Here is a 27655-nt window from a genome sequence, read left to right as displayed (position 1 = left end):
CCAGCACTGATAACTACGCCAGATTACACTTGATAAATAAACACAACGTATGGATTTGGAATTTAAACAAATACTGGGTTCCCAGGAGGCCTTCTGCTCTGCTAAATCTGTGTGTCTGATACTTTCCTCCTAATGCTTATTTTGAGGGGCTTTGTGACATCTGAAGCTTCTCTGTCTAGCCAAGATATATGGTTTTGCATGAACAGGCCAGGTCAGCCTTGTAAAATAAGTCTTCTCACCTCAATGGGACTTCCTGAATAAATAAAGATTGAAAACAAAATAAAAGAAACATGATTTCAACAGTCATAGAGCAGTTATGGACCAGAACCATGGGAGTGGGATTCAGTAGATACATCCATATGAACATCTGCGGAAGTTCCGATTCCCAATCAAATACTTACAGTAGTCTGTCTACCCCACAATACCACATAGTATAGAACTAGTGTGTAGGTTGGTTTGCCAGAGGTTCAACGTCTTCACTAAATCTCTGATGCAGAAAATCACACATAACAGCTATGACCTCATCCGCTTTTATGAGCTGTAATGAATTGCGCAGTAGTGAATGATGTCTGATTAGTAGCAGCTTTACTCATCAAGAATGACCATGGATAAATAGCCGTGGAGACTGGAGAGGCAACGGTGGCAACATTTCATATGAAAGCCCTTGACTCTCTCTCTCAAACAGTACAGGGAGATGACTGTGATGTCATTATGCCATGATGCTTTCACTGTAAAGATCCCACACTACTCAGCCCAGCAGCCCTGGATTGTGTCCTAAATGACACCCTATTCCCTATATAGTGTGCTACTTTTAACCAGGCCACTTCCCTATATAGTGCACTGCTTTTGACCAGAACCCCATATAGGGAATAGGGTGTCATTTGCGATGCAACCCTGGAAAAAACAGGTTTACCAGCAGCAAGCGTGCTGCTGCCGGTTCTGATGCTGCCTGGGCTGGGCCGGTGAGGAGGACCCAGTCCATTACACCACCACCGGGCACACAACCAGGGCCAAGTCATGTGCCAAAGAACGTGAAAGGAAAAAGTAAGGAGAGAAGGAGAGGTACTGTAGCTTAGGTAGGAATGGATGGAAGAGTTTTACTTACTTAATTAACCCTCTTCTTTCCTATGTGGAACATAAGGCTTCCATGAGAGAGCACTACTGTTGCCGATCTCCTGCCTTTTTGGTGCTAGTTTTCTATGACAGACCACAGTCCTTCCTCACCTCCTACGTACGGTTCTGGATGGAAGGGTGGAGGAAGGGAAGGTACAGCATGGTTCCTTTATTTTTCATGTTTGAACTGACGTGAGAGAGAGCCCATCAGATGTGACAGGGCCTCAGGCCTGCAATCTGAGGTAGACTACAGATGTCACTTTTCCCTGTGGATTGCTGTGTGCACTCATGGTCAAAGTTCTGCACTGTGTCTGTATAACTTTTTGTTGACAACAATGTCTTTTCTTTCTGAAAACAATAAATATGAAAACAATAACTTATGCCTTATGTAGAGGATGCCAGTTTCATAATAATCCTACTTGTATTTAGTCAGTGCTGTAGGAAGCTTTCGCTAGGTAGGGGCCCAATGTATCTTTTTTTTGTTATTTTAGTTTTCTGTCACACACTCCCACCCTGTGGTCATTACCAAGTACTGTACAAGAAAGAAGTGAATGAAACATATTTGAATCTCTCTTAGATGTCTGTCAAACACACAGGTATACACAAAGTGAAAAACAAAACTATAGCATGAAAGAAAGAGAAAGTTAGCCACTACATGTAAACATAAACAACAATATTTTAGAAATATGAATACATAACTAAAAGACTAACTTCAATAGAGGCCAGGTTCAATACTGCTTGAACCCCCATCAACATGGGGGTCCAAACACAAACTGCAAACAAAAATACATTACTGCAGTGGCATAACTTTCTAAGCAATAAATTGTATTTTTGTTTGAATAAACAAACAGTGATAATCAAAGCAAACAGATACATTAATGTAAAATGTACCACGCTTCAAACATTTCTTCAAAAAAGCATTGGTACTCATCAAAATGGTTCTCATAGCAACGATCACACACAGCCACAACACATTTGTCTACTGGACAGTTTTACCTAGAGATCCTAGTAAATTGTTCTAATTCCAAATTCTATGGAACAGACAATCTTTGGTCATCATCATCATGTTCACATGCTCAAGGGACTTGGATGGAGGCACTTTGACGTCAGCAAATATGCACATAAAGATACTTTGAATAATGTGTTTCATACATTGATGATGGCCATAATGTGGTGTTGACACAAAAAAGAAAACAGAAATGGGATATTGTGTTCATTAGCTAGGAGAGATATTATGATATAATTAAAAACACACTGAGTATACCAAACATCGCAGAACATCCTTAATTCGTCGGGGCATGGACACTACAAGGTGTCCAAAGCGTTCCACAGGGATGTTGGCCCATGTTGACTCCAATGCTTCAAACAGCTGTGTCAAGTTGGCTGGATGTCCTTTGTGTGGTGGAATATTCTTGATTCACACAGGAAACTGTTGAGCGTGAAAAACCCAGCAGCGTTACAGTTCTTGCAACAAACCGGTGCGCCTGACACCTACCACCATACCCCGTTCAAAGGAAGGCACTTACCTTTTTTGTCTTGCCCATTTAACCTCTGAATTGTCTCAAGGCATAAAAATCCTTATTTAACCTGTCTCCTCCACTTCATCTACACTGATTGAAATGGATTTAACAAATAACATCAAACCTGGTCCGTCTGTGATGGAAAGAGCAGATGTTCTTAATGTTTGTATATTCAAGAGGAAGAAAATGCAATGACAAACAAATAAAACAACTGAACACATGCTGTCATTTATTTTGGATCAGGTTTGTAGTTATTTACTGTGGCCAAAGGATACAATAACTGCTTGAATTAATTGGCTAACTTAGTCTACAATGTTTCCATAAAATACATATAAATTACTGGTATAATGCAACTGTCTATTTCTTCAAATGTATCCGTTTGATAGCTACATTCCTCACACGCTCACAAAATATAGGTATTTTAGATATTTAAAAATGTCGTTTAGGATGGAATAAAGTTGAGAAGTCGTTTGTGTTTTAGGTTTGGAAAGTGAGGAAATCACGGCCTACCACGCGCTGGTTTAGAAGAGATGTGCCCGTGCCTGCGGTAGAGCTCAGCCGTTGAATTAAAACTCAAAAACCGTTGGCTGTCTTCTTCATCGCCAGGTACCGTGCTATTAGCTAACGTAAGCAAATAATTCACAATTAGATATTAGATAGATATTAATTAGCTTAATATATTAGGGCAATATATTTAGTTTTCTTGTGAATGTGGCCAGTCTCCGACCGCAACAGCATAGCTGACATTAGCGACAGTAGCTAGCTAAAATTAGCTAACGTTAGATGTTTGCTGTTGTGACGACATTTCAGTTTGCTAACTAAGGTTTTATGAAGAAAAAAATGCCAAAGGCCCATGCTTGCTACTTTACTAAATGTCAATAGCGTGTTGTTGACAATGAGCTACTATAGCTAGCTAACATTGACGTTACCATTTCGTTTTTAGGATGGAGAGAGAGAGAGGATTCAACTTCAAGCTGTTGGTGCCTCCTAGAGTCAACCCAATCCCAGGACAGGTTTCTACTGTCAAACCACAGGAAATAGTGGAGGATGGGGGATGTTTCATGCAAACTTTGCAGCAGGTACCTCAGCTTTATGTTTAGTTTGAAATACAATTGTTTGGTATTTTGTCAATATGAATGACTTTACACTGATGTGCTACTTCATTTCTTAGGGTTATAATAAATGTTTGGACAAAGAGTCAAACATGCCTTTTCCCTCTATGAATACGGTTGTGCCAACAAAACCCACCAGATCAGGTATTTTATTACCATATGCATTATACTTGTAACAATGCATATGGAACTTTAATTTCAGAAATCTCACATTATTTGTAACATTTAGGGCTGGTTTGTCAAACCCAGATACTCCATTGAAGGTGCTTTTTAGTCAAGGAAATAGGGATAGGCTAAACCGGTCCCTACAGTTTTATGCAAAATGTATATATTCGAAATCATAAGTTGCGCATGCATCTCGAGTTAGAATTATTTTCTCATAGATTTTCTCTCCCCTCAAAAGATGTATTCAAGATGAAAGTTGTGCCACCAATGGAAAATGAAGAAGTAAGTAAACTTAGTTTGGTGTGAACACAGATAAAAACATAATAGTATGTGATGTGACTTGGAGCTGGTGGGACATGGCGTGGGACGTGGGGGAATAAAACTGCTATAGAGAGCAGAGGGGGATGTTTGCTTTGCCAAGCCCCTTGATTCCTGAAGTTTCCCTATACGTTCACCTGTTTATATTACACCAATGAGTATCAACAAGAGTGGGTCTTTAGAAAACCACTTGGGATGTTGCAAACATTTATTTCTGAAAAGCCGCAATGGTCACGTCAACTGTAGCACGCCACACTATACAGTGCATTCGGAAAGTATTCAGACCCCTTCCCTTTTTCCACATTTTGTTACGTTACAGCCTTTTCTAAAATGTATTAAATAACTTTTTCCTCATCAATCTCCACACAATACCACATAATGACAAAGCGAAAACAGCTTTTTAGATTTTTTTGCAAATTTATTAAGAATTAAAAACTTAAATACCTTATTTACAAAGTATTCAGACCGTTCGCTATGAGACTCGAAATTGAGATCAGTGCATCCTGTTTACATTGATCATCCTTGAGATGTTTCTACAACTTGATTGGACTCCACATGTGGTAAATTCAATTGATTGGACATGATTTGGAAAGGCACACACCTGTCTATATAAGGTCTCACAGTTGACAGTGCATGTCAGAACAAAAACCAAACCATGAGGTCAAAGGAATTGTCCATAGAGCTCAGAGACAGGATTGTGTCGAGGCACAGATCTGGGGAAGGGTACCAAAACATTTCTGCAGCATTGAAGGTCCCCAAGAACACAGTGGCCTCCATCATTCTTAAATGGAAGAAGTTTGGAACAACCAAGACTCTTCCCAGAGCTGGGCGCCCGACCAAACTGAGCAATCGGGGTCACTCTGACAGAGCTCTAGAGTTCCTCTGTGTCGATAGGAGAACCTTCCAGAACGACAACCATCTTTGCAGCACTCCACCGATCAGGCCTTTATGGTAGAGTGGCCAGACAGAAGCCACTCCTCAGTAAAAGGCACATGACAGCCCACTTGGAGTTTTCCAAAAGGCGCCTGAAGGACTTTCAGACCATGAGAAACAAGATTATCTGGTCTAATGAAGCCAAGATTGAACTCTTTGGCCTGAATGCCAAGCGTCACGTCTGGAGGGAACCTGGCACCATCCCTACGGTGAAGCATGGTGGTGGCAGCATCATGCTGTGGGGATGTTTTTCAGCGGCAGGGACTGGGAGACTAGTCAGGATCAAGGGAAAGATGAATGGAGCAATGTACAGAGAGATCCATGATGAAAACCTGCTCCAGAGCGCTCAGGACCTCAGATCATTAAAATCATTAAAATCCAGACGGAAAATATTTACACAAGAAGCAACCTAATATCACACAGTCAAACTCTCAGTCATTTAGTAAGTTCACCATTCAGTTAGTGAAGGTTCACCTTCCAACAGGACAATGACCCTAAACACACGGCCAAGACGAACTCAGGAGTGGCTTTGGGACAAGTCTCTGAATGTCCTTGAGTGGCCCAGCCAGAGCACGGACTTGAACCCATTCGAATATTTCTGGAGAGACCTGAAAATAGCTGTGCAGCGACGCTCCCCATCCAACCTGACCGATCTTGAGATTATCTGCAGGGAAGAATGGGAGAAACTCCCCAAATACAGGTGTGCCAAGCTTGTAGAGTCATACCCAAGAAGACTCTAAGCAGTAATCGTTGACAAAGATGCTTCAACAAAATAAAGGGTCTGAATACTTATGTAAAATGTTTTTTTTACACATTTGTAAACATTTCTACAAACCTGTTTTTGCTTTGTCATTATGGGGTATCGTGTGTAGATAGATGAGGGAATAAAAATACATTTTAGAATAAGGCTGTAACGTAACAAAATGTGGGAAAAGTCAAGGGGTCTGAATACTTTCTGAATGCACTGGAAGCCTAGATCAGAGGTATTCGAAGTCAGGGTCGTGGGGGAATTGGAGTAGGGTCCCCCCAATTCTAATAATAATAATTTTGGGAGGAACAAAAAATTAAGAGTACAAATTATTGTATGGGACAACATACAAACGTTTTTGGGAAAGATACATTGATAAGAAAAATGAACATTTAATGAATTTAAGGTTATTTGTTGACGTAAACATTGAAATTGACTGATTTTAAGGTTGTGTCATCAGATTTGGGGAGGGGTGGGTTCACCAGAAATTCTGGCAAAAAAAAATGGGGTCCCTTCTGAAAGAGTTTGAATACCACTGGCCTAGATAGATACCACATTCTACAACTCACCAGCAAGCCAATATTAGTTGAGTGTTAATCTCTGGTGGACAGACTATGGAAACATAAATGGTACCGTAGGTCTGTCATGATACAACGGGATGCGGGAGATAGCGAGCAGCATTAGTTCGGTTATTTGGAAAAATCAAGATTTGGTGTGGTGTGTCGAATTTCGTAAGGGGAGGGGACATTTGGCCCATAGATTTGCCCGTAACTTGCAAAGAGAGAGGGTAGAGCTCCTCGTTCTATCTCTTCTCTTAACACTTCTTTACCCAGAACTTAATTGAGCATCTGATCAATTACGCTAGACTTTAGTTCTGGGTTAACCGAGATTAGTCGCATATGAGCAAATTAGCCTTTATCTCAATTTAGCCTTTATCTCAATTCTTAGGAGCATTAGTTTTACATAATAGGCTGTGATTCAGAGAAGACTGGAGGAAATAGCTATAGGAGGACGGGCTCATTGTAAAGACTGGAATGGAATAAATGGAACGTATCAAACATATGGAAACCACATGTTTGACTCCATTCCATTTATTCCATTCCAGCCATTACAACGAGCCTGTCCTCCTATAGCTCATCCCACCAGCCTCCGCTGATTATGCATAGATTATGCTGTAGATTTCTGACATGTGTTTTCTAAATCTTCTTAGACCAATTGCAAACCCAGTCAGCTGTATTCAAAACTGTTTGAAGAAGTTCAGAAAGTAAAATATTGGAAAGTCAAAGTGGACTCAGAGGCTGTGCAAAAAGACAGGAAGCTGCAAGAAAACAAAAGAACAATTGAAACCCAACGTAAAGCCATTCAAGAATTGCAGGTATGTACCAATAAATGTACAGGTATAGGCCTATATTGAAAAAATGCAAAAAATGCTGAAGTCCTTTAAAAAAAGAATTATTATTATTATATATCCTATTTTTCCTTTCCTTTATGTTTTAGTTCGGAAATGAAAGCCTCAGCATAAAACTAGAGGATCAGATCAGTGAGAATGATGATCTTCAGAACAAGTATGTATTTGATTATAACATGAAACTGTCACTATAGATTGTATCATCATCATTCTGCTTTTTTCTGTAATGTTTATTTTTCCAACAGAAACAATGCAACACGGAACCTATGTAATATACTAAAGGATACGTTTGAAAGATCAGCTGAGAAAATCCATCTATGTGAGTAAAACATGCCGACTACTCAGCCTAAGGGTACATGCTAGTTGCTTGAATGCGAAATGATGAGATTCTGTGGTCTACGTTGTCCTCAAACCAACCTATGTTCTCTTAGTTGAATCTGAAAGAGAGGAAACCCATCACTTGTTCATGGAAAACAGTGAAACTATTCAGGTGAATATTATAATTTTCTGTTCTTTTGATTAAAATAATATAATTGATATAATTGATTTGTTATCTTCATTAATACAGCATGTATGGCGTCAGTTATATGATGCTAGTGAAAAAGAATATTTGTAAAAACATTTTTATTAATTGTTATAGAGGATGAATGCTGCCTTTGAAAGTCTACGTATTCAAGCAGAAACTGACCGCCATGAAATGCTGAAAGGTATGTATACTTGAAATATATCATCATCAATGCAGTTGTATTGTGTTGTTGTGAACATAACACTAGGCACTTTACACAGTATATAAAAAGAGAACAATAACTCCAATGATGTGAATATTTTACAGTCAAAGAGGATTTGGAAGAATTTGCCGTTTTAAAGGAGAAGTTTGAGAAAGAATTCAGTAAGAAAGAAGAAGAGGTTGGTCTATAACTGACTGAACACGAGAAGAGGACACCCTCTCTGAGTGGTTCCTAATACACACATTTTCGGAAACCTATTGTTGTCACAAACAATATGAACAGTATTTGGCGTTGTGTATGTAGACTATGCAAACTGAAAATGTCTCTTACAGGTTGTGATACTTCAGATGAAAATGAAGGACAAAGAAAAAGAACTTCAGACCATCCTGCTCAACCTCCATGAAACACAAGAGAGTTGCAAACGGTTACAACAGGCAGCACGTAAGATGGCCACTTTTTGTTCATTGATTAGGCCTAGGTCTTATTTGGACAGGACTAGTATTACTAGAGACGTTGGTTATGTAATTATTACCCCAGCATGTGCGTTATTCCAGAGGATGATTTGCGTAGTATGTTTTTCCAAACTGCCTCCTATAACTCATTTTTTTTCTTCATTCAAGGTGTGAAAATATTTAAAGGTCATGTCAAGATAGTAGGCTACATTGATAACTCGTGCTTGGCTGCCAACATTTGTAGGTGTCCTCATAATATTTAAATTGAGGAAGTGTGATCCAAATCATTATTTTAGAGGTCCACGTAGAAGTTGCTCCTAATAAAAATGCCCCACATCCTGCTGATATGAGCTGCTGAACAGTAGACCTATTTGCACTTGAGATGCGAAAGTGAACTTGCCATGTCCAACAAAGTTAACCTCGGGATGCTTTGTGTTCTATTGATCTACTGCCTACTACATCAACAGCCAGGGTTTCTTTAAAGAGACAATCAGCAGTTGAAAAACTAACAATGCCTTCTCCCGCCCCTGCTTTGGTAAAAAGCTTAGGGATGGGGTTAAAGAAGTGTAACCACTCTCAAATTGATAGACAGAACAATGGATGCTTAGTCTGGGCATCCATGATATCAACATTATAGTTGTAACCATGTTCTTAGGCTATATAGTGTTTGTTTATATTTACATTGTTTACAAACAGAGTAAAACAAGCTTATATTTTCTGATGGGGTACGACAGTTGAACTAAGCTCATGAGGCATTTATAAGTTATATTCTTCAAGAAACAATGGCTACATATCGATAATTCACAAATCTCAAAATGGATGTAGCAAATGTCCATACAGAAATGGTTTGTCGAGATTGGTGTGGAAGAACTTGACTGGCCTGCACAGAGCCTTGACTTCAACCCCATCAAGCAACTTTGGGATGCATAGGAACGCCGACTGCGAGCCAGGCCTAATCGCCCAACATCAGTACCCAACCTCACTTACTCTTGTGGCTGAATGGAAGCAAGTCCCCGCAGCAATGTTCCAACCACTAGTAGAAAGCCTTCCCAGAAAAGTGGAGGCTTTTATAGCAGCAAAGGAATTTGGAATTTGATGTTTGACGTGCAGGTGTCCACATACTTATGGTAATGTGCAGCACTTTGTTTTAAGCTTCAATTGATCAAATCAGTTCTATGTTTTCTTGCTCAAACTGCAAGCAATACTTGTCAAACTCTAATGTTACGGAAAACACAGTGATGTCGATAAGAACGAGAGTAGTAATATCAGAGGACCATGGTTATTCTGGCTGGAATTGTTACTCTCCTGCCATGGCAGATTCAGGACTAAAATTACGGATGTGGTGTTTTGTTCTTGTGCACAATTTACATTACGCTCAGTAAAATGAATTCCATCCGAATAGGTCTTGGTGAACTTTTAAATCCATTTCATCCATTTTACTGGAAGTGAAACTTCCTTATTCCTATATAATATCATATTTTACGACAAGAACATTAACATCTTATTTCCTTTGACAGAACAACACCAGGAAGCCCTTCAATGTTCCAAACAAGAACAAGAATCTTTGTTAGAAAGTCTGCAAAGTGCAGAACAGCTCAATGAAGAATGTGAGGTTAGTATGTTGTTTTGTACTCCAATATGCTAATAAAAATTATATTTAAAATGCAAGTTATGCAGTTCATCATGTATATTCCAAGGAGGCATATGTTGGTCATTTTACATTCTAAGTTGTTATTTATCTTTATGTGGCTGTGGACAGTACATAATGAGACAATGGAAAAGTGCATTGTTACTTTAAATCTCTATAGGAAAGTAGAAAAGCTATTGCTACAGCATTAGAGAGCAACAAAGAGGAGAATGCAAAGGTCATTGCCAAGAAAGACTCAAGCTTGGAAGAGCTCAACAAAATAAAAGATCAACAAGCAGACAAGCTTGTACAGATTCAGGCCACAGCCCAGGAATTTCAGACATCATTAACAGTTGAGATACAGAGGTGGGAAATGAATAAAGTTACTATTTTGACCCGTTTGGTGAACCCCAAAATGGTCATCAAGATTCTTATATTACTTTGAATGTTAACTTGTTTCTCAGGGCAAAAGAACTTGAACTGAAGCTTACGGCAGTCACAGAGGAACTTGACAGGAAAAACCTTGAATTAGGTAAAGTATTGCTCGGCTTTGCCTCGTACTTGCGATTGTGCTAAAAAAAGGTGTATCACACACCCTTTCTTGTTACAATTGCTTTATTTTTCGAACATTTACATTTTTTTTTTGCTTGTATGCAACCAGATTAAATATACGTTTTGTTTTCTAGGAGAGATCAAAGAACAGAAAGAAAAGAAAGACAGCCAGCTACAAATCCTTGAAGATGAATTGGTAAAGATTATATGTCCCCTATGTTTTGTGGACTCAAATTGGCACTTCCCTCATAACTGTCATGCCTAGTCCATGGTGAGGTTAATGAAAGAGCAATTATTTTACTCTTGCCTTTAGGATGTCAAAAATAAATCCATACAGTCACTAGAGGAAACAATTAAAGTTGTGGAGACCAGAACATCAGAACTCACCACAGAGCTTGAGGGGAAACATGCTGAAATTCACCAAGTTAAGGTGAGATGATGTTCAGATGATCGTTGTGTGGATACATTTATAGCGCTTCTTATTTAGAAGGATATTGTTTGCATAAATCGTATTATCTTTTAATATTGGAATATGTTGTACCCTTCTAGAATAAAGTGGAAACCATGTCTGCTGAAAACATTTTACTGGAAAAGGCTCTTGGAAATGCTGAAACAATGCAAAACGACTTGAAAGAAAAAGCCAATATGACTGAGGTTTCATTCTATTAATTGTATTTTCCTTGCACAATATTGGCAATGCATATTTATGTTTAAATGTTTTGTTTGACACCTGTACATACATGAGTCCAGGAAAGAAATTGTTAATATGTTGTATCCCACAGAGGAAAATAAAAGAGATTGAGGGGCAGTTATCTGCTGCAATGAGAAGAGATGAAAAATCCATCAAGGAGAAAGAGAATCTAAAGACAGACATTGTACAGCATGAGTGAGTCCTTGGATGTTCAAGTATAAAGTATTCAATAACCTGAGGGATAGTTTTTCTCCATGTCTCTGTAAATAATGCTGATTGTGGATTATTCTCCAGGGTGAAGTATAAGGAGCTATTAGCAAGTTTCAATCAGCTGCAGCTTGAGAAGAAGACTATTCTGGAGCAGATTCAGAATGAATCCTCAGAGGCAAACATTCTGGTAGCACAACTGAAGGTCTGTATGAATTGAACATGTGATGCTGTCTGTATAGAGTAATACAGAATAATTTAGCAGTTTGCTGATAATTCATGGTATTGTGTTGTAATGGGAATATTCTTGTCATTCAGGAGAGCGAGGCAAAAGAGATGAAGATGAAGAAGGAAATTGAAAGACTCCAAGAGGAAAACCACCAATTACGGTCAGTTAAGAGTTAATTGTTTATAAATCTTTAGTAATGATAGTCATTATACAATGTTGCATGCAGCAACATTAGTTTTTTCCCCAAAATCATTCACCTTTTTCCTGTAGAGAGGAATTGAAATCCTTAAATGCCAAAGTTGAAGAGCAAGGCCAAGACACTGAGAATCTGCAGAAGAAACTTGAAGAAAGGGTAAGCAAATCAACTGTCTATGAGGTTGGAATAATACTGTGAAATTGTGAAAATTATGATAATGCCCTTTTAGTGTAAAAGCAGGTTGAAAAGACCGCCTGAAATTTCTGTATGTTTTGGTGGAATGGAGTTTTGGCCTGCCTGATGTCATCACCATGTGGTAAATGAGTTAATAGACCAATAAGAAAGAGTCTTCCAAACCTCTCTGCCAATAACAGCTAGTTTTCAGTTTCCCCCTCCCTACTCAAACCACTCCCAGATAGTCCTAGCTAAATTCTTGCTTGAGAAATTGCTCTTTGCTAAGAAGTTATTTTTGTTTATTTTTTGACCATTTTATTTTAAAACAATCACAGTAAGGTACTTAATTGTTACCTAGAAAATATTTGATATTGAGATAAAACGTCTGTATTGGAACTTTCAACATGATGTCAGTTTAACACTGTTTTTCAAATAAATGATATGGCCAAGTACTGTAAATGTCCAAATCTAAATGCACGTCTGTTTTGTTCTATATTCACACTGATGAGTGATAGTAAATAAAGTTAACTATTTTCTGTTTGACTTCATTCCTATAGTGTGGAGATCTGCAGGCTGAGCTCTCAAAGAAAGATAAACAAATGAAAGCAGTGGAGTCAAAGGTGATTATCAAAGTCATGTCTACACTGGGATTATTTTGTCTTTAATTATCTTATCAAACACTTAGCTTTTTCTCTCTAGCTGTCCAACCTGAAGATAAAATTAGAGAGTAAAACTAAAGTCCAGGACGAATACCAAAAAGAGGTTTGTGTTGACTAAAAAAATCGACTATAAAATGACAAATGAATTATACAGTAATATAAACTGTTCAGCTTTCTATAAACTGTTTTTCATTTACTTGTTTGTTCTCAGAACAAAACGTTGAAGAAACAAATTGCAATTGAGACAGCAAAATCCAGTGAACTTGAAAATGAGGTACCGTGTGGCTTTAAATGGTAATTTACAAGACAAGTGCAACATTGTAATTCAGTTGTGATGCAACATGGTTTTTCATCCATTACAGATAAACAAATTGAAAGAGGAGTCAGAAAATGTTCAACGATCAAATGAAGAGGAATGTAAAAGTTTGCTTGATGACCTTGGAACCAAATCAACATCTGAGGCAGAGCTTCAGAAAAAGGTGCTTATTGGAAGTTAATAATATGGTACATTCTGGTAGATGTGGCAACATACTTGCTGCACATCTTGATCCCTGCAGGTGCAAAAGCTACATCTTGCAGCAACAGATGCCGTCAAGAGTAAGGAAGATACTGAAATCAAATGTCAGAACAAGATAGCAGACATGGTTGCCTTGATGGAAAAGCACAAGGTAAAGTTATCTTTAGGTCAATATCCGCAGATTACACCAACACCGCTGCCATCTTGCATGTTGTATGAAATGTTATCCATGTGTGTTTGTTAACATTTAGTTCTCTGTTGGTATCAGAACCAGTATGACAAAATGGTTGACGAGAAAGATGCAGAGCTTGATGAGAAGAAGAGGAAAGACAAGGAGGCAACTGCTAATAGAACATCACTGGTATGCTACAATATAGTAGAGAAATACACATGAGATCGGATTAACTGGGAGCATTTCAGTAGAGTGTTATACCTCTGCTTCTTGGATATTTTTCTGATTTTTCCTCAGGAATTGGCGCTGTCACAGCAGAAGATTGAGAATGACCGTTTGAAGGAACAACTAAAGAAAGAAATGAACGAGAGGGTAAGTGTGTCATGTCCCATGCTGACAAAGCTGTGTCAAGTGACAAATGTTGTCTATTTACTCAGTCATGATGTCATGTTGGGTTGTAGGAAAGCTTACTACAAGAGATTACAGACCTGAAAAAAGAAAAGAAAATGAGCAGGCAGCTTGAGACACAGGATGAACAGGTAGATATTCAGATATCAGAGCATTACAACAGTTTGTGTTTAAAAGTGTCTGACAAAAATGGTTATTTAAAAAATTTTATATTTACAAATTAGCTGCCTGAGCCAAAGTCCAAAGAAGTTAGGTGTTCTGAAACCCCCAAAATGTCCTCCTCCGCCAAGATGCCTGTGTTCCGTTTGGCAAAAGACAGTCAGAGAAAGACAAAAACTCTGAAAGCCTCTGTAACCCCATCCCAAACCTCAGAGAAAATAGTTGTTGTGACTCCAAACATTAATGTAAGTGATCATGAACTTCTTAAAAATGATTCTGTTCGGGTCAAACATTTTCTGAAATGTTTCTCCACTACATCCATGTGCATCATCACTGTATAATACCTTAGATGAACTGATAGTGTTGATGTGTCAAAGGAAATGGAAAACGAAGCCCCAAAAACTCCATCTTGGAGCTCCATGACTAGAGTTGCAGCAACACCACGAATGAAGGTATTGGAATTGGTTGATTATTTTATGTGTTGTATTCATAATGCATAAGTTACGCTATTCAATAATAAATGATCTGTATGTTGTATGATCACTGTAGAATTGATTAGATGAACTGACGTGGTATTGTATGTTTGATGCGTCAAAGGAAACCGAAGCTCTCAGAACTCCATCTTGGAGCTCCACCAGTATAGTTAGTGCAACACCACGGATAAAGGTATTGGAGTATGTTGATAGATTTTTTTATGTTTAGTATTCATTAACTGTGTTTTTATTTATTGACCATGATATGTGAGCCATTCCCCCAGAGGATTCTCTCCATCCAATTTCTTTGTGAGTGATTGAGTGATTTTCTCTACAGTCTTACAGAATCAGAACTCCTCCATCCACTGGGAAGTCTGTGCCCTGGGGGAAAAGCACCCTGGAGCTTGACCCCAAGTCTGACAGCTCGGAACATAATGATTTATTGGTAAATAACGCTTCAAGATTTAATGAACACACTGCTTGAACTTGGATAGACCTAAAACATTGGATTTGTTTAAACTCAGGATTTATTATCATAACTTTATATGCAAGCTGTATAGTGTGCACATGCACATTTAATTGTGGAAATAATTTAGCTTTACATATCACATCATCTAACTTGGGTCTTTCTGGTTCGTATAATGGCAGAGCATTGCAGTTGCAACTGATCCATTCAAGAGCCGCCTGCAGCCAAGTGTCCCAGCAGCACAGAATCAAAAAGTGGACATATTCAGGAAGGTAGAATGAGCCAGCCTTACATTAACACCAAATACTTGACTTACTTGGCAGTACACCCTCTGCATTATGAAATAAGTTGTGAAATACCATATTGCATTGTATGGTATAGTCTATACTCTGCAACTTGTAAAATATAGTCTGTAACTGAAAAGTAGTTAATGCTGTGATGTCCACGTCAGTATTAGTCTAATGTTTCAGATCCAGAGCCCTGCCATTCAGAAATCACCTGGGAGTACTTTAAAGCTCGCTGCAATGAAAAGGATGCGGGATGCTGGTTGGACATCTGTCACTGGTGCTGAAAAGAAGAAGAAAAAAACAGTTGAAAAGATCTTTTCATAAGAAGCAAGTGCTGTGCTTTTCAAGATAGACTGTTTTCTGTGTGTCTGACAAATCTGAAAACGGTCTATGCTATTTTCATTACACCACTGCTCTCAAGTTCATTCATGTCTATAGTTGTCTGATGCTGGGAAAGCTGTTGACCGAAATAGGAATTTCAAATGCAAGTCAAACAAATTTGAAATGAACCAAGTATGTTATATTGTTTTGTTGTTACTGTTTAGCAACTTTACTCACATTATTCATGGCAAAATATGTCAAATGCTTGTTTTGCGCAAACTTGCCTCCTTTGAGTCTATCAGCATGAATAAGTTAATGTTTTTATGAAATTGAATTTATTTGTTTGTAACATTATTAATTTTGCTTGTGAGGTTTTTATGAACCTATACACTATATATACAAATGTATGTGGACACCCCTTCAAATTAGTAGATTTGGCTACCGCCAAGTGCTGAAGCGCGTAAAAATTGCCTGTCCTCGTTTGCAACACTCACTACCGACTTTCAAACTGCCTCTGGAAGCCACTTCAGCACAATAACTTTTCGTCGGGAGTTTCATGAAATGGGTTTCCATTGCCGAGCAGCCTCACACAAGCCTAAGATCACCAAACGCAATGCAGTCCGATGGACAAATCTGGGTTTGGTGGATGCCAGGAGAATGCTACCTGCCTAAATGCATAGTACCGACTAAAGTTTGGTTAAGGAGGAATAATGGTATGGGGCTGTTTTTCATGGTTCAGGCTAGGCCCCTTAGTTCCAATGAAGGGAAATCTTAACGCTATAGCATACAATGACATTCTAGAAGATTCTGTGCTTCCAACTTTGTGGCAATAGTTTGGGGAAGGCCCTTTCCCGTTTCAGCAGGACAATGCCCCTGTGCACAAAGCGAGGTCCATACAGAAATGATTTGTCAAGATCGATGTGTTAGAACATGACTGGCCTGCACAGAGCCCTGACCTCAACCCCATTGAACACCTTTGGGATAAATTGGAATGCTGACTGAGCCAGGCCTAATCGCCCAACATCAGTGTCCGACCTCACTAATGCTCTTGTGGCTGAATGGAAGTACGTTCCTGCAGCAATGTTCCAACATCGAGTGGAAAGACTTCCCAGAAGAGTGAAGACTGATATAGCAGCAAAAGGGGGACCAAATCCATATTAATGTCCATGATTTTATAATGAGATGTTCCACAAGCAGGTGTCCACATACTTTTAGCGTATATTGCGTTTGGCAACATTGTATGACGTATTGTTATTTATATTACCACCAAATAAAATGATGCTTCAATTTGTTAGTCATTTATTTGTATTTACTCATGGTAATATTCTCCCGCCGACTAATACACCCGTTTTAAACCTTTTAATGTGACCCTCCCTAATTAGGATCCCAGGGGAAACAATGACAAAAAGTAAGGTTCCTACTACCCTATCACATAATTCAAACAGGTATGGTGTTTTTAAAATGTGTTTCCTACTGTTCTGGCCTACAATTCACAATATTACGTCAAGTATATTCTTGACGTTGATTATAAAGTGTGTTATCTAAGGGGTGCTCAACAGGCAATGATATTGTCACTGTCCCTATTTTTCATCGAATTGTTTTATTTTACTAGGCATTTTATTTACAATGACGGCCTAGGAACCATGGGTTAACTTTCCCTATGGGCAGAACGGTAGATTTTTACCTTGTCAGCTCGAGGATTCGATCTAGCAACCTTTCGGTTACTGGTCCAACGCTCTAACCACTAGAATACCTGCCGCCCCACTAGCCCTATTGCCGCAAGTGCTATTCTAAACTCGGAAATGTTCGACTTGCTAACTGGTTGTAGTTATTCACGTGCCGCGTTCAACAAATTTGCAAATCGAAATTTCCGAGTTTCCTAGTTCCGACTAGCACGTGAACATATCCCCTCTGCCCTTTCTCGCTCCACTCTCCCACCCCTTGCTTATGCTCCAGCTGCTAGCGCCGCTGCCTGCTGGTGTCTGTAGCTGACTCCCCTCACTGGCCCACATATTCAATGTACAGGTAGCTTAGACCATGACTGGCATCGCCGCTGCCTCCTTCTTCTCTAACATTTGTAGGTTCGGTGGTTGCGGACTCCACTTCGAATCGTTGGCTGAACTCATCGTGCACATTGAGGATAACCACATCGGTAAGCATTGAACGAACCAAACAGAAACAGTCAATCTGCTTACTCCACTTCTGCAATTGCCCTGTCTAGAGCTAGCTCGAACCAGTTAGCTAGCTATAGCTACTTCCTGCGTCTGACAGCGCTGTTGTTAGGTGTGGTATTGATGGGACGTTTGTCTTTACATTTTGTTTACTTACTGTCACGCTATAGCATTGCAATGTATAGCAACAAACTGCACGATTAGGAACCATCTCGCACTTCGGGAGCGCCAGTAGGTCAATGCATTCAACGTTTAAGCACGGAACCGTGTTGAGATATTGCCATTTGCAGCCCTGTCTGTTTGCAGCACTAGGCCTAGGCAAGCTACGTTGCAAACACTTGCTAGATACTGCATCTAGGCAGCGCAATGATAGAACGAACAGTGGTGAAAAAATACTACATTGTTATACTTAAGTAAAAGTAAAGATACATTAGTAGAACATGACTCAAGTAAAAGTGAGTCACCCAGTAAAATACTACTTTAGTAAAAGTATTTGGTTTTATGTGTACTTAAGTATCAAGAGTAAAAATGTAAATCATTTCAAATTCCTTATTAAGCAAACCAGACGGCACCATTTTCTTGTTTTTTTATTTATTTACGGCTAGCCAGGGGCACACTCCGACGTAATTTACTAACGAAGAATGTGTTTTTAGGGAGTCTGCCAGATCAAAGTGCGTGAATTTTTCTGTCCTGCTAAGCATTCAAAAGGTTAAGTACTTTTGGGTGTCAGGGAAAATGTATGGAGTAAAAATTAAATTTTCTTTAGGAATGTAGTGAAGTAACAGTTGTCACAAATATAAATAGTAAAGTACAGATAGCCCCAAAATCTACATAAGTAGTACTTTAAAGTATTTTTACTTGAGTACTTTACACCACTGAGAACGAACCATTGTTGACAACTTGAGTAGCTTTAAATAAACCTAATTGAAGATCAAGCTCCTTGGTAACTAGTTAGTTTGTTGACAATTACTGTTTTTACACTGTGCTAACGGTGCCTTCCTTGTTACTTTGAGATTACAATGGCCATGCGACTCAGATCGCAGTGCAATTTAAGTTTAGTTCCAATGTTATACTCATGCATTATAATTGCATTCAGAATTTGTGAGTCTCACTCTCTCACACATTCACACAAACTGCTAGAGTATGCAGTTGTGCAGCAGACAGTAGAGGAGTACAGAACAGTGGAGGTGAATGTTAGTCACCCTGGGAGATGTGGGCGTGAGTCTTGTCTTGTCGTGCTGCACAGAGTTACTGAATATTGATGAGCCTGGATGTGGGTCACACCAAGCCCCCACCTCTTCTCTCACACATGATGTTGTCCCTCAAGGATCCCAGTAACAGAAGATCCTCCCATATTGATTAAGCTTCTATCATTGTGAACATGATGCCTGTCTCTGATCAGCTGGCAACCATTCCTAAAGACTCCAACCAACCACTGCATTCAGTCAGGCCTGACAGGATTCTGGCTCAAGATATAGGCAGTCTGTCTTGTTGCCTTTTTAGCTCCATGATATCACCCCAGTCCAGAATGATAAACAATCTGGTCCAAAATCAATTGTATCCCTTGGCTGAACCCCAGACAGAGCCCCTTGACACACAGAACCCCAGACAGAGCCCCTTGACACACAGAACCCAGACAGAACCCCAGACAGAGCCCCTTGACACACAGAACCCAGACAGAACCCCAGACAGAGCCCCTTGACACACAGAACCCCAGACGGGACACACAGAACCCCAGACAGAGCCCCTTGACACACAGAACCCCAGACAGAGCCCCTTGACACACAGAACCCCAGACAGAGCCCCTTGACACACAGAACCCCAGACAGAGCCCCTTGACACACAGAACCCCAGACAGAACCCCAGACAGAACCCCAGACAGAGCCCCTTGACACACAGAACCCCAGACAGAGCCCCTTGACACACAGAACCCAGACAGAGCCCCTTGACACACAGAACCCCAGACAGAGCCCCTTGACACACAGAACCCCAGACAGAACCCCAGACAGAGCCCCTTGACACACAGAACCCCAGACAGAGCCCCTTGACACACAGAACCCAGACAGAGCCCCTTGACACACAGAACCCAGACAGAGCCCCTTGACACACAGAACCCCAGACAGAGCCCCTTGACACACAGAACCCCAGACAGAGCCCCTTGACACACAGAACCCCAGACAGAGCCCCTTGACACACAGAACCCCAGACAGAACCCCAGACAGAGCCCCTTGACACACAGAACCCAGACAGAGCCCCTTGACACACAGAACCCAGACAGAGCCCCTTGACACACAGAACCCAGACAGAGCCCCTTGACACACAGAACCCCAGACAGAACCCCAGACAGAGCCCCTTGACACACAGAACCCCAGACAGAACCCCTTGACACACAGAACCCCAGACAGAGCCCCTTGACACACAGAACCCCAGACAGAACCCCTTGACACACAGAACCCCAGACAGAGCCCCTTGACACACAGAACCCAGACAGAACCCCTTGACCAGACCAAAACCATGAGATCCAGTGCATTCGGAAAGTATTCAGGGCCCTTGACTTATTCCACATTTTGTTACTTTAAAGCCTTATTCTAAAAATGATTAAGTCGTTTTTTTCCCTCATCAATCTAATACATTTTTGCAGATGTATTAAAAACCAAAAACAAACATCACATTTACATAAGTCTTCAGACCCTTTACTTTGGTAGCGAATACAACCTCGAGTGTTCTTGGGTATGACACTATAAGCTTGACACACCTGCATTTGGGGAGTTTCTCCCATTCTTCTCTCCAGATCCTCTCAAGCTGTGTCAGGTTGGATGGGGAGCGTCGCTGCACAGCCATCTCCAGAGATGTTCGATCAGGTTCAAGTCCAGGCTCTGTCTGGGCCACTCAAGGACATTGGGTCTTGTCCCGAAGCCACTCCTGCGTTGTCTTGGACGTGTGCTTAAGGTCATTGTCCTGTTGCAAGGTGAACCTTCACCCCAGTCTGAGAACCTGCTTGAGAGCACTCAGGACTTCATCAAGGATCTCTCTGTACTTTGCTCCGTTCATCTTTGGGTTCCCAAGTGGCACAGCGGTCAAAGGCACTGCATTCTCAGTGCAAGAGGCGTAGTCCCTGGTTCGAATCCAGGCTGCATCACATCCGGCCGTGATTGGTAGTCCCACAGGGCGGCGTACAATTGGCCCAGCGTCGTCAAGGTTTGGCAGGGGTAGACCGTCATTGTAAATAAGAATTTGTTCTTAACTGACTTGCCTAGTTAAATAAAGGTTCAATTAAATAAAAATAAAATCTTTCCCTCAATCCTGCCTAGTCTCCCAGTCCCTGCCTCTGAAAAACATCCCCACAGCATGATGATGCTGCCACCACCATGCTTCACGGTAGGGATGGTGCCAGGTTTCTTTCATATGTGACGCTTGGTATTCAGGCCAAAGAGTTCAATCTTGGTTTCATCAGACCAGAGAATCTTGTTTCTCATGGTCAGAGTCCTTTAGGTGCCTTTTGGCAAACTCCAAGCGAGTTGTCATGTGCCTTTTACTGAGGAGTGGCTTCCGTCTGGCCACTCTACCATAAAGGCCTGATCGGTGGAGTGCTGCAGAGATGGTTGTCCTTTTGGAAGGTTCTCCCATCTCCACAGAGGAACTACGGATCTCTGTCAGTCACCATTGGATTCTTGGTCAACTCCCTGACCAAGGCCCTTCTCCCCCGATTGCTCCGTTTGTCTGGTGGCCAGCTCTAGGAAGAGTCTTGGTGGTTCCAAACTTCTTCCATTTAAGAATGATGGAGGCCACTGTGTTCTTGGGGACCTTCAATGCTGCAGAAATGTTTTGGTCCCTTCCCCAGATCTGTGCCTCGACACAATCCTGTCTCGGAGCTCTATGGACAATTCCTTCAACCTCATGGTTGTTTTTTTTGCTCTGACATGAACTGTCAACTGTGGGACCTTATATAGACAGGTGTGTGCCTTTCCAAATCATGTCCAATCAATTGAATTTACCACAGGTGGAGTCCAATCAAGTTGTAGAAAAATCTCAAACATGATCAATGGAAACAGGATGCACCTGATCTCAATTTTAATTCTTATCGCAAACGGTCTGAATACTTACGTAAATAAGGTGTTTCAGTTTATTTTGAATACATTTGCAAACATTTCTAAACCTGTTTTTGCTTTTTCATTATGTGGTATTGTGTGTAGATCGATGAGGAAAACATATTTAATACACTTTAGAATAAGGCTGTAAAGTAACAAAATGTGGAAAAATGGAAGGGGTCTGAATACTTTCAGAATGCCCTGGGTGGAATGCAGGGAGAAGTCCTGGCAGGGTTGTAATCATGGCACCATTTGATTTATGCTACTTTTAGAGGACATCGGTTTAATGACTAGGTCTCTGTCTAGTTTGTTCCACCACATCCTTTATCACTTCGTTTATAAAAATGCCATTACCAAAAATTGTTGAGGGAACACTGAAATACAAATTCAATATATTTGCATTAATGCTGTGTAGACTAGCCCATATCTTAATGCTGTGTAGACTAGCCCATATCGCAATGCTGTGGAGACTAGCCCATATCGCAATGCTGTGGAGACTAGCCCATATCGCAATGCTGTGGAGACTAGCCCATATCGCAATGCTGTGGAGACTAGCCCATATCGCAATGCTGTGGAGACTAGCCCATATCTTGTAGGCCTGTTATTTGTATGTGTATTTAAAAATGGATCAAATTGAGGGGGCACGTGCTTTAGTTTTAATGGTGTGTTCATTTTGCGTGGTGGGGTTTTCTCAGGATCAGTGGGGATTGGAGAGGAGGTGTATGGTGACGAGGCATAGAGCACTACTTTTGACTGGAGCCCTATAGGTATCCTATGGGCCATGGTCAAAAGTAGTGCTCTATAAAGGGAATAGGGTGCCTTTGGGATGTACAGGGGGGGGAGTATTTGATCCCCTGCTGATTTTGTACGTTTGCCCACTGACAAAGAAAGGATCAGTCTATAATTTTAGTGGTAGGTTTATTTGAACAGTGAGAGACAGAATAACAACAAAAATATCCAGAAAAACGCATGTCAGAAATGTTATAAATTGATTTGCATTTTAATGAGGGAAATAAGTATTTGACCCCCTTTCAATCAGAAAGATTTCTGGCTCCCAGGTGTCTTTTATACAGGTAACGAGCTGAGATTAGGAGCACACTCTTAAAGGGAGTGCTCCTAACCACAGCTTGCTACCTGTAAAAAAGACACCTGTCCACAGAAGCAATCAATCAATCAGATTCCAAACTCTCCACCATGGCCAAGACCAAAGAGCTCTCCAAGGATGTCAGGGACAAGATTGTAGACCTACACAAGGCTGGAATGGGCTACAAGACCATCGCCAAGCAGCTTGGTGAGAAGGTGACAACATTTGGTGCGATTATTCGTAAATGGAAGAAACACAAAAGAACTGTCAATCTCCCTCGGCCTGGGGCTCCATGCAAGATCTCACCTCGTAGAGTTGCAATGATCATGAGAACGGTGAGGAATCAGCCCAGAACTACACGGGAGGATCTTGTCAATGATCTCAAGGCAGCTGGGACCATAGTTACCAAGAAAACAATTGGTAACACACAACGCTGTGAAGGACTGAAATCCTGCAGTGCCCGCAAGGTCCCCCTGGTCAAGAATACATATACATGCCCGTCTGAAGTTTGCCAATGAACATCTGAATGACTCAGAGGACAACTGGTGAAAGTGTTGTGGTAAGATGAGACCAAAATGGAGCTCTTTGACATCAACTCAACTCGCCGTGTTTGGAGGAGGAGGAATGCTGCCTATGACCCCAAGAACACCATCTCCACCGTCAAACATGGAGGAGGAAACATTATGCTTTGGGGGTGTTTTTCTGCTAAGGGGACAGGACAACTTCACCGCATCAAAGGGACGATGGACGAGGCCATGTACCGTCAAATCTTGGGTGAGAACCTCCTTCCCTCAGCCAGGACATTGAAAATGGGTCGTGGATGGGTATTCCAGCATGACAATGACCCAAAACACACGGCCAAGGCAACAAAGGAGTGGCTCAAGAAGAAGCACATTAAGGTCCTGGAGTGGCCTAGACAGTCTCCAGACCTTAATCCCATAGAAAATCTGTGGAGGGAGCTGAAGGTTCGAGTTGCCAAACGTCATCCTCGAAACCTTAATGACTTGGAGAAGATCTGCAAAGAGGAGTGGGACAAAATCCCTCCTGAGATGTGTGCAAACCTGGTGGCCAACTACAAGAAACGTCTGACCTCTGTGATTGCCGACAAGGGTTTTGCCACCAAGTACTAAGTCATGTTTTGCAGAGGGGTCAAATACTTATTTCCCTCATTAAAATGCAAATCATTTTATAACATTTCTGACATGTGTTTTTCTGGATTGTTTTGTTGTTATTCTGTCTCATTGTTCAAATAAACCTACTATTAAAATGATAGACTGATCATTTCTTTGTAAGTGGGCAAACGTCCAAAATCAGCAGGGGATCAAATACTTTTTCCCCCCACTGTAGATAATGGACTGGCTGCATGGAGAGGGGATGGGTATTGAGAAATCCACCTGTTCTCTCTGCTAGGCCTGGGAGGCTATATGGCTGATCCACCTGTTCTCTCTGCTAGGCCTGGGAGGCTATATGGCTGATCCACCTGTTCTCTCTGCTAGGCCTGGGAGGCTATATGGCTGATCCACCTGTTCTCTCTGCTAGGCCTGGGAGGCTATATGGCTGATCCACCTGTTCTCTCTGCTAGGCCTGGGAGGCTATAGGGCTGATCCACCTGTTCTCTCTGCTAGGCCTGGGAGGCTATAGGGCTGATCCACCTGTTCTCTCTGCTAGGCCTGGGAGGCTATAGGGCTGATCCCCCTGTTCTCTCTGCTAGGCCTGGGAGGCTATATGGCTGGGTGAGTCTTTCTGCAGAGAGCGAAAGGGAGAGAGAGAGAGGAGGTAGAGAGAGACTGAGGACTGCATTTTGGATCATCAAGTCCCTCAGTCGGGCACCTGATTCCCTTTTTTGTTCAAGCTGGGCTGAAGCACGTCTGGGTACGCTTTCACTCCATAGAGACTAAGGGGGGTTTGGGGTTGTCTGTCAGGGATAGGCTACATGGGGTCTTCCAGTCACAACAAGTGTTCCTCCTGTGATAGCCTAACCATACCACTGTTTAGCGTGATATGGCTGTAGCCTCCATAATGGTGTTTATGTAGTAGAGTGATGTTGTTCCCCTAGATTATGCACCAAGTTGCACACAAGGACAGTTCAAGGAGGCCAGGTCAAGAGGGGATGTTAATAATAATAATTCAAGGTGTTTTTTTTTTTTTACAGCTGCATAGTTAATGTTATTTTTCGGTGTACAAACATTTTTTGATATCTATATTGTAAATACACCTAATTGTAAAAGTTTGTATATTTTGGTTTGGTCCATCGCGGGTTATCCGTACTTACGGACCCTTTTATCGTTCTCTTTTGCCTGACCTTCAGCTAGCAAGGTATGTTGTCCTTGGCGCCGTAATTTGGCAATATAAAACTGTGGTAAAGTTACATAAAGTGCTGTTACGCAATTATATGTTTTGTTACAATGTGAAGAATTATAAAGATTTATGTTAACTTTCACCAAGCTCGCTAATTAGGGTACCTATTGTAACTCGGGAGTATTTGGGACCGTGTTTGAGTGAGTCTCTATGTGCTCACGCAGGTGCCCGAGAGCTGTGACTGCACCGAGGGCTAACATATTGTGTGTTGTCTCTTCGTGTGCAGGTCGAATAAAAATGATTCAACCATCAGAATTCCAGTTGTGGCAGTGTCCTAAGTAAAGGTACACAACGCAGAACGAACCACGCCACAAACTGATGCTGTTGACCCGGATCATTGGTTGCTGCGGAAAAGGAGGTCAAAAAGGGGGGGTGAGTGTAACCGATGTGAAATGGCTAGTTAGTTAGCGGTGGTGCGCACTAATAGCGTTTCAATCGGTGACGTCACTCTCTCTGAGACCTGAAGTAGGGTTTCCCCTTGCGTTTCAAGTGCCGCGGCTTTTGTGGTGCGATGGGTAACGACGCTTCGTGGGTGTCTGTTGTTGATGTGTGCAAGGGTCCCTGGTTCGAGCCCGGGTTGGGGTGAAGAGAGGGACGGAACCTACACTGTTACATTTATAATTTTGAATTTTGTAGAATAAGTCATTATATTAGTAGTGACACAATCTAGGCCTAAACTATCTATTTCAGATGACATTTAAATCCCACGCATTTCCCCAGTATTCGTAGGGGTCCTAGTTTGATTGTTATACATTCAAAATGTTTAGTTGTATTTCTTCAGAAGCTTATATTAGTTACATTTGACTGTGTTGGTGCAGAGAGGGAGCAGATATTTACACTGAGTTAATCTGACCAACAGAGGGAGATGTGTCCACCGTCTGAGAGTGAGACAGCTGGGAAACTGCCTGCAACACTTCAGGTTGCCACAGTACGCAGTGAGACAGCTGGGAAACTGCCTGCAACACTTCAGGTTGCCACAGTACACAGTGAGACAGCTGGGGAACTGCCTGCAACACTTCAGGTTGCCACAGTACGCAGTGAGACAGCTGGGGAACTGCCTGCAACACTTCAGGTTGCCACAGTACGCAGTGAGACAGCTGGGAAACTGCCTGCAACACTTCAGGTTGCCACAGTACACAGTGAGACAGCTGGGAAACTGCCTGCAACACTACAGGTTGCCACAATGGGCTCCCAAGTGGCGCGGAGGTCTAAGGCACTGCATCCCAGTGCTAGAGCCGTCACTACAGACCCTGGTTCAGTTCCAGGCTGTATCACAACCGGCCGTGACTGGGAGTCCCATAAAGCGGTGCACAATTGGCCCGGGTTAGGGTTTGGCTGGGGTAGGCCGTCATTGTAAATAAGAATTTGTTCTTAACTGACTTGCCTAGTTATGGGTCAAGATACACACAGTGAGAGAGCTGGGAAACTGCCTGCAAACACTTCCGGTTGCCACAATACACGCTGGGAAACTGCCTGCAACACTTCCGGTTGCCACAATACACGCTGGGAAACTGCCTGCAACACTTCCGGTTGCCACAATACACGCTGGGAAACTGCCTGCAACACTTCCGGTTGCCACAATACACGCTGGGAAACTGCCTGCAACACTTCCGGTTGCCACAATACACGCTGGGAAACTGCCTGCAACACTTCCGGTTGCCACAATACACGCTGGGAAACTGCCTGCAACACTTCCGGTTGCCACAATACACAGTGACAGCTGGAATATGAGGGCCATTCCTAGAATACAACACCTGAGGAATTCCATATCACCAGGAAGCTGAAGGACATTCTAGATAGTAATCTACTGAGCACTACACAGTCAAACTAGCCTCTCTTGAAAAGAGTTTAGAAAATATCCACTACATATGCTCCAGTTTTACACGTTGGCCTAGCCTACATTATATCTGCAGGTTCTGACCCAATCAATCCACCATCCTAGGGATCCATACTGCTAAAGTATGGAAGCCAACCTGGCCCAGCCCAAGCAAAGGCTCTGGCCCAGCCCAATAGAAAGCCCTGGCCCAGCCCCAGCTAGAGGTTAACAAAGGAACGGGATTGAAATTCTAGAGTCAAATTCGGGACAAGATCGTCAGTCCACAGGAAGTTCAGGAATTTATTTGTAAACAGTTATTTTTGTGTTATAAGCAGTTTTAGGAGGCCACATCATTTTTGAACAGTAACACGGGTTCTTCAATCACTAATAAAAAGAGATATAATTGTGCTTTATCTGCTAGGCAGGCAACGAAAAGTAGCGAGCTAACTGCTCTCTCGTCTAATGAGCAGCCCAAAACGAGTATGTTGCTATGGAAACTCACA

At 41.6% G+C, this 27655-nt stretch overlaps 2 protein-coding genes and 1 long non-coding RNA gene across 6 annotated transcripts in view; 2 read left to right on the top strand and 1 right to left on the bottom strand.

The window, feature by feature from the left end:
- The first annotated feature begins 3129 nt into the window (after nucleotides 1-3129).
- Nucleotides 3130-16117, top strand: LOC106597336 (synaptonemal complex protein 1). Of its 4 annotated transcripts, none has more exons than XM_045697182.1 (35): nucleotides 3130-3239; nucleotides 3577-3712; nucleotides 3805-3889; nucleotides 4149-4192; nucleotides 7120-7284; nucleotides 7407-7474; nucleotides 7563-7636; nucleotides 7749-7807; nucleotides 7958-8024; nucleotides 8150-8223; nucleotides 8378-8486; nucleotides 10015-10109; nucleotides 10306-10490; nucleotides 10589-10656; nucleotides 10811-10872; nucleotides 10990-11106; nucleotides 11226-11330; nucleotides 11459-11562; nucleotides 11662-11779; nucleotides 11893-11963; nucleotides 12074-12155; nucleotides 12731-12793; nucleotides 12873-12935; nucleotides 13044-13106; nucleotides 13195-13311; nucleotides 13390-13500; nucleotides 13618-13710; nucleotides 13819-13893; nucleotides 13983-14060; nucleotides 14154-14333; nucleotides 14466-14540; nucleotides 14686-14754; nucleotides 14899-15006; nucleotides 15210-15299; nucleotides 15498-16117. In XM_045697182.1, exons 2-35 carry the CDS (start codon nucleotides 3578-3580, stop codon nucleotides 15636-15638), a joined length of 3213 nt encoding a protein of 1070 aa, XP_045553138.1. In that variant the 5' UTR covers nucleotides 3130-3239; nucleotide 3577; the 3' UTR covers nucleotides 15639-16117. The 4 variants fall into 4 exon arrangements, with proteins under 4 accessions (XP_045553138.1, XP_045553141.1, XP_045553139.1 ...); XM_045697183.1 differs by having other exon boundaries at nucleotides 3150-3259; nucleotides 14220-14333; XM_045697181.1 differs by having other exon boundaries at nucleotides 3150-3259.
- On the bottom strand, nucleotides 15209-18235 carry LOC123727815 (uncharacterized). The gene is made up of 2 exons (XR_006759742.1): nucleotides 17964-18235; nucleotides 15209-15594 (listed from the first exon to the last, which is right to left on the bottom strand). It is a non-coding gene; the product is annotated as an uncharacterized lncRNA (long non-coding RNA).
- LOC106597023 (juxtaposed with another zinc finger protein 1) overlaps nucleotides 17263-27655 on the top strand; it is a 44899-nt gene continuing 34506 nt past the window's right edge. Inside the window, exon 1 of the mRNA XM_045697195.1 lies at nucleotides 17263-17787. Coding sequence (XP_045553151.1) covers nucleotides 17673-17787 — 115 coding nt within the window. The 5' untranslated portion in view covers nucleotides 17263-17672. The remainder of the gene's footprint in view (nucleotides 17788-27655) is intronic.

The sequence above is a fragment of the Salmo salar genome, chromosome ssa02 (assembly GCF_905237065.1).
Source record: "Salmo salar chromosome ssa02, Ssal_v3.1, whole genome shotgun sequence".
Lineage (NCBI taxonomy): Eukaryota > Metazoa > Chordata > Actinopteri > Salmoniformes > Salmonidae > Salmo > Salmo salar.
This window is presented reverse-complemented; position numbering and strand designations above follow the sequence as displayed.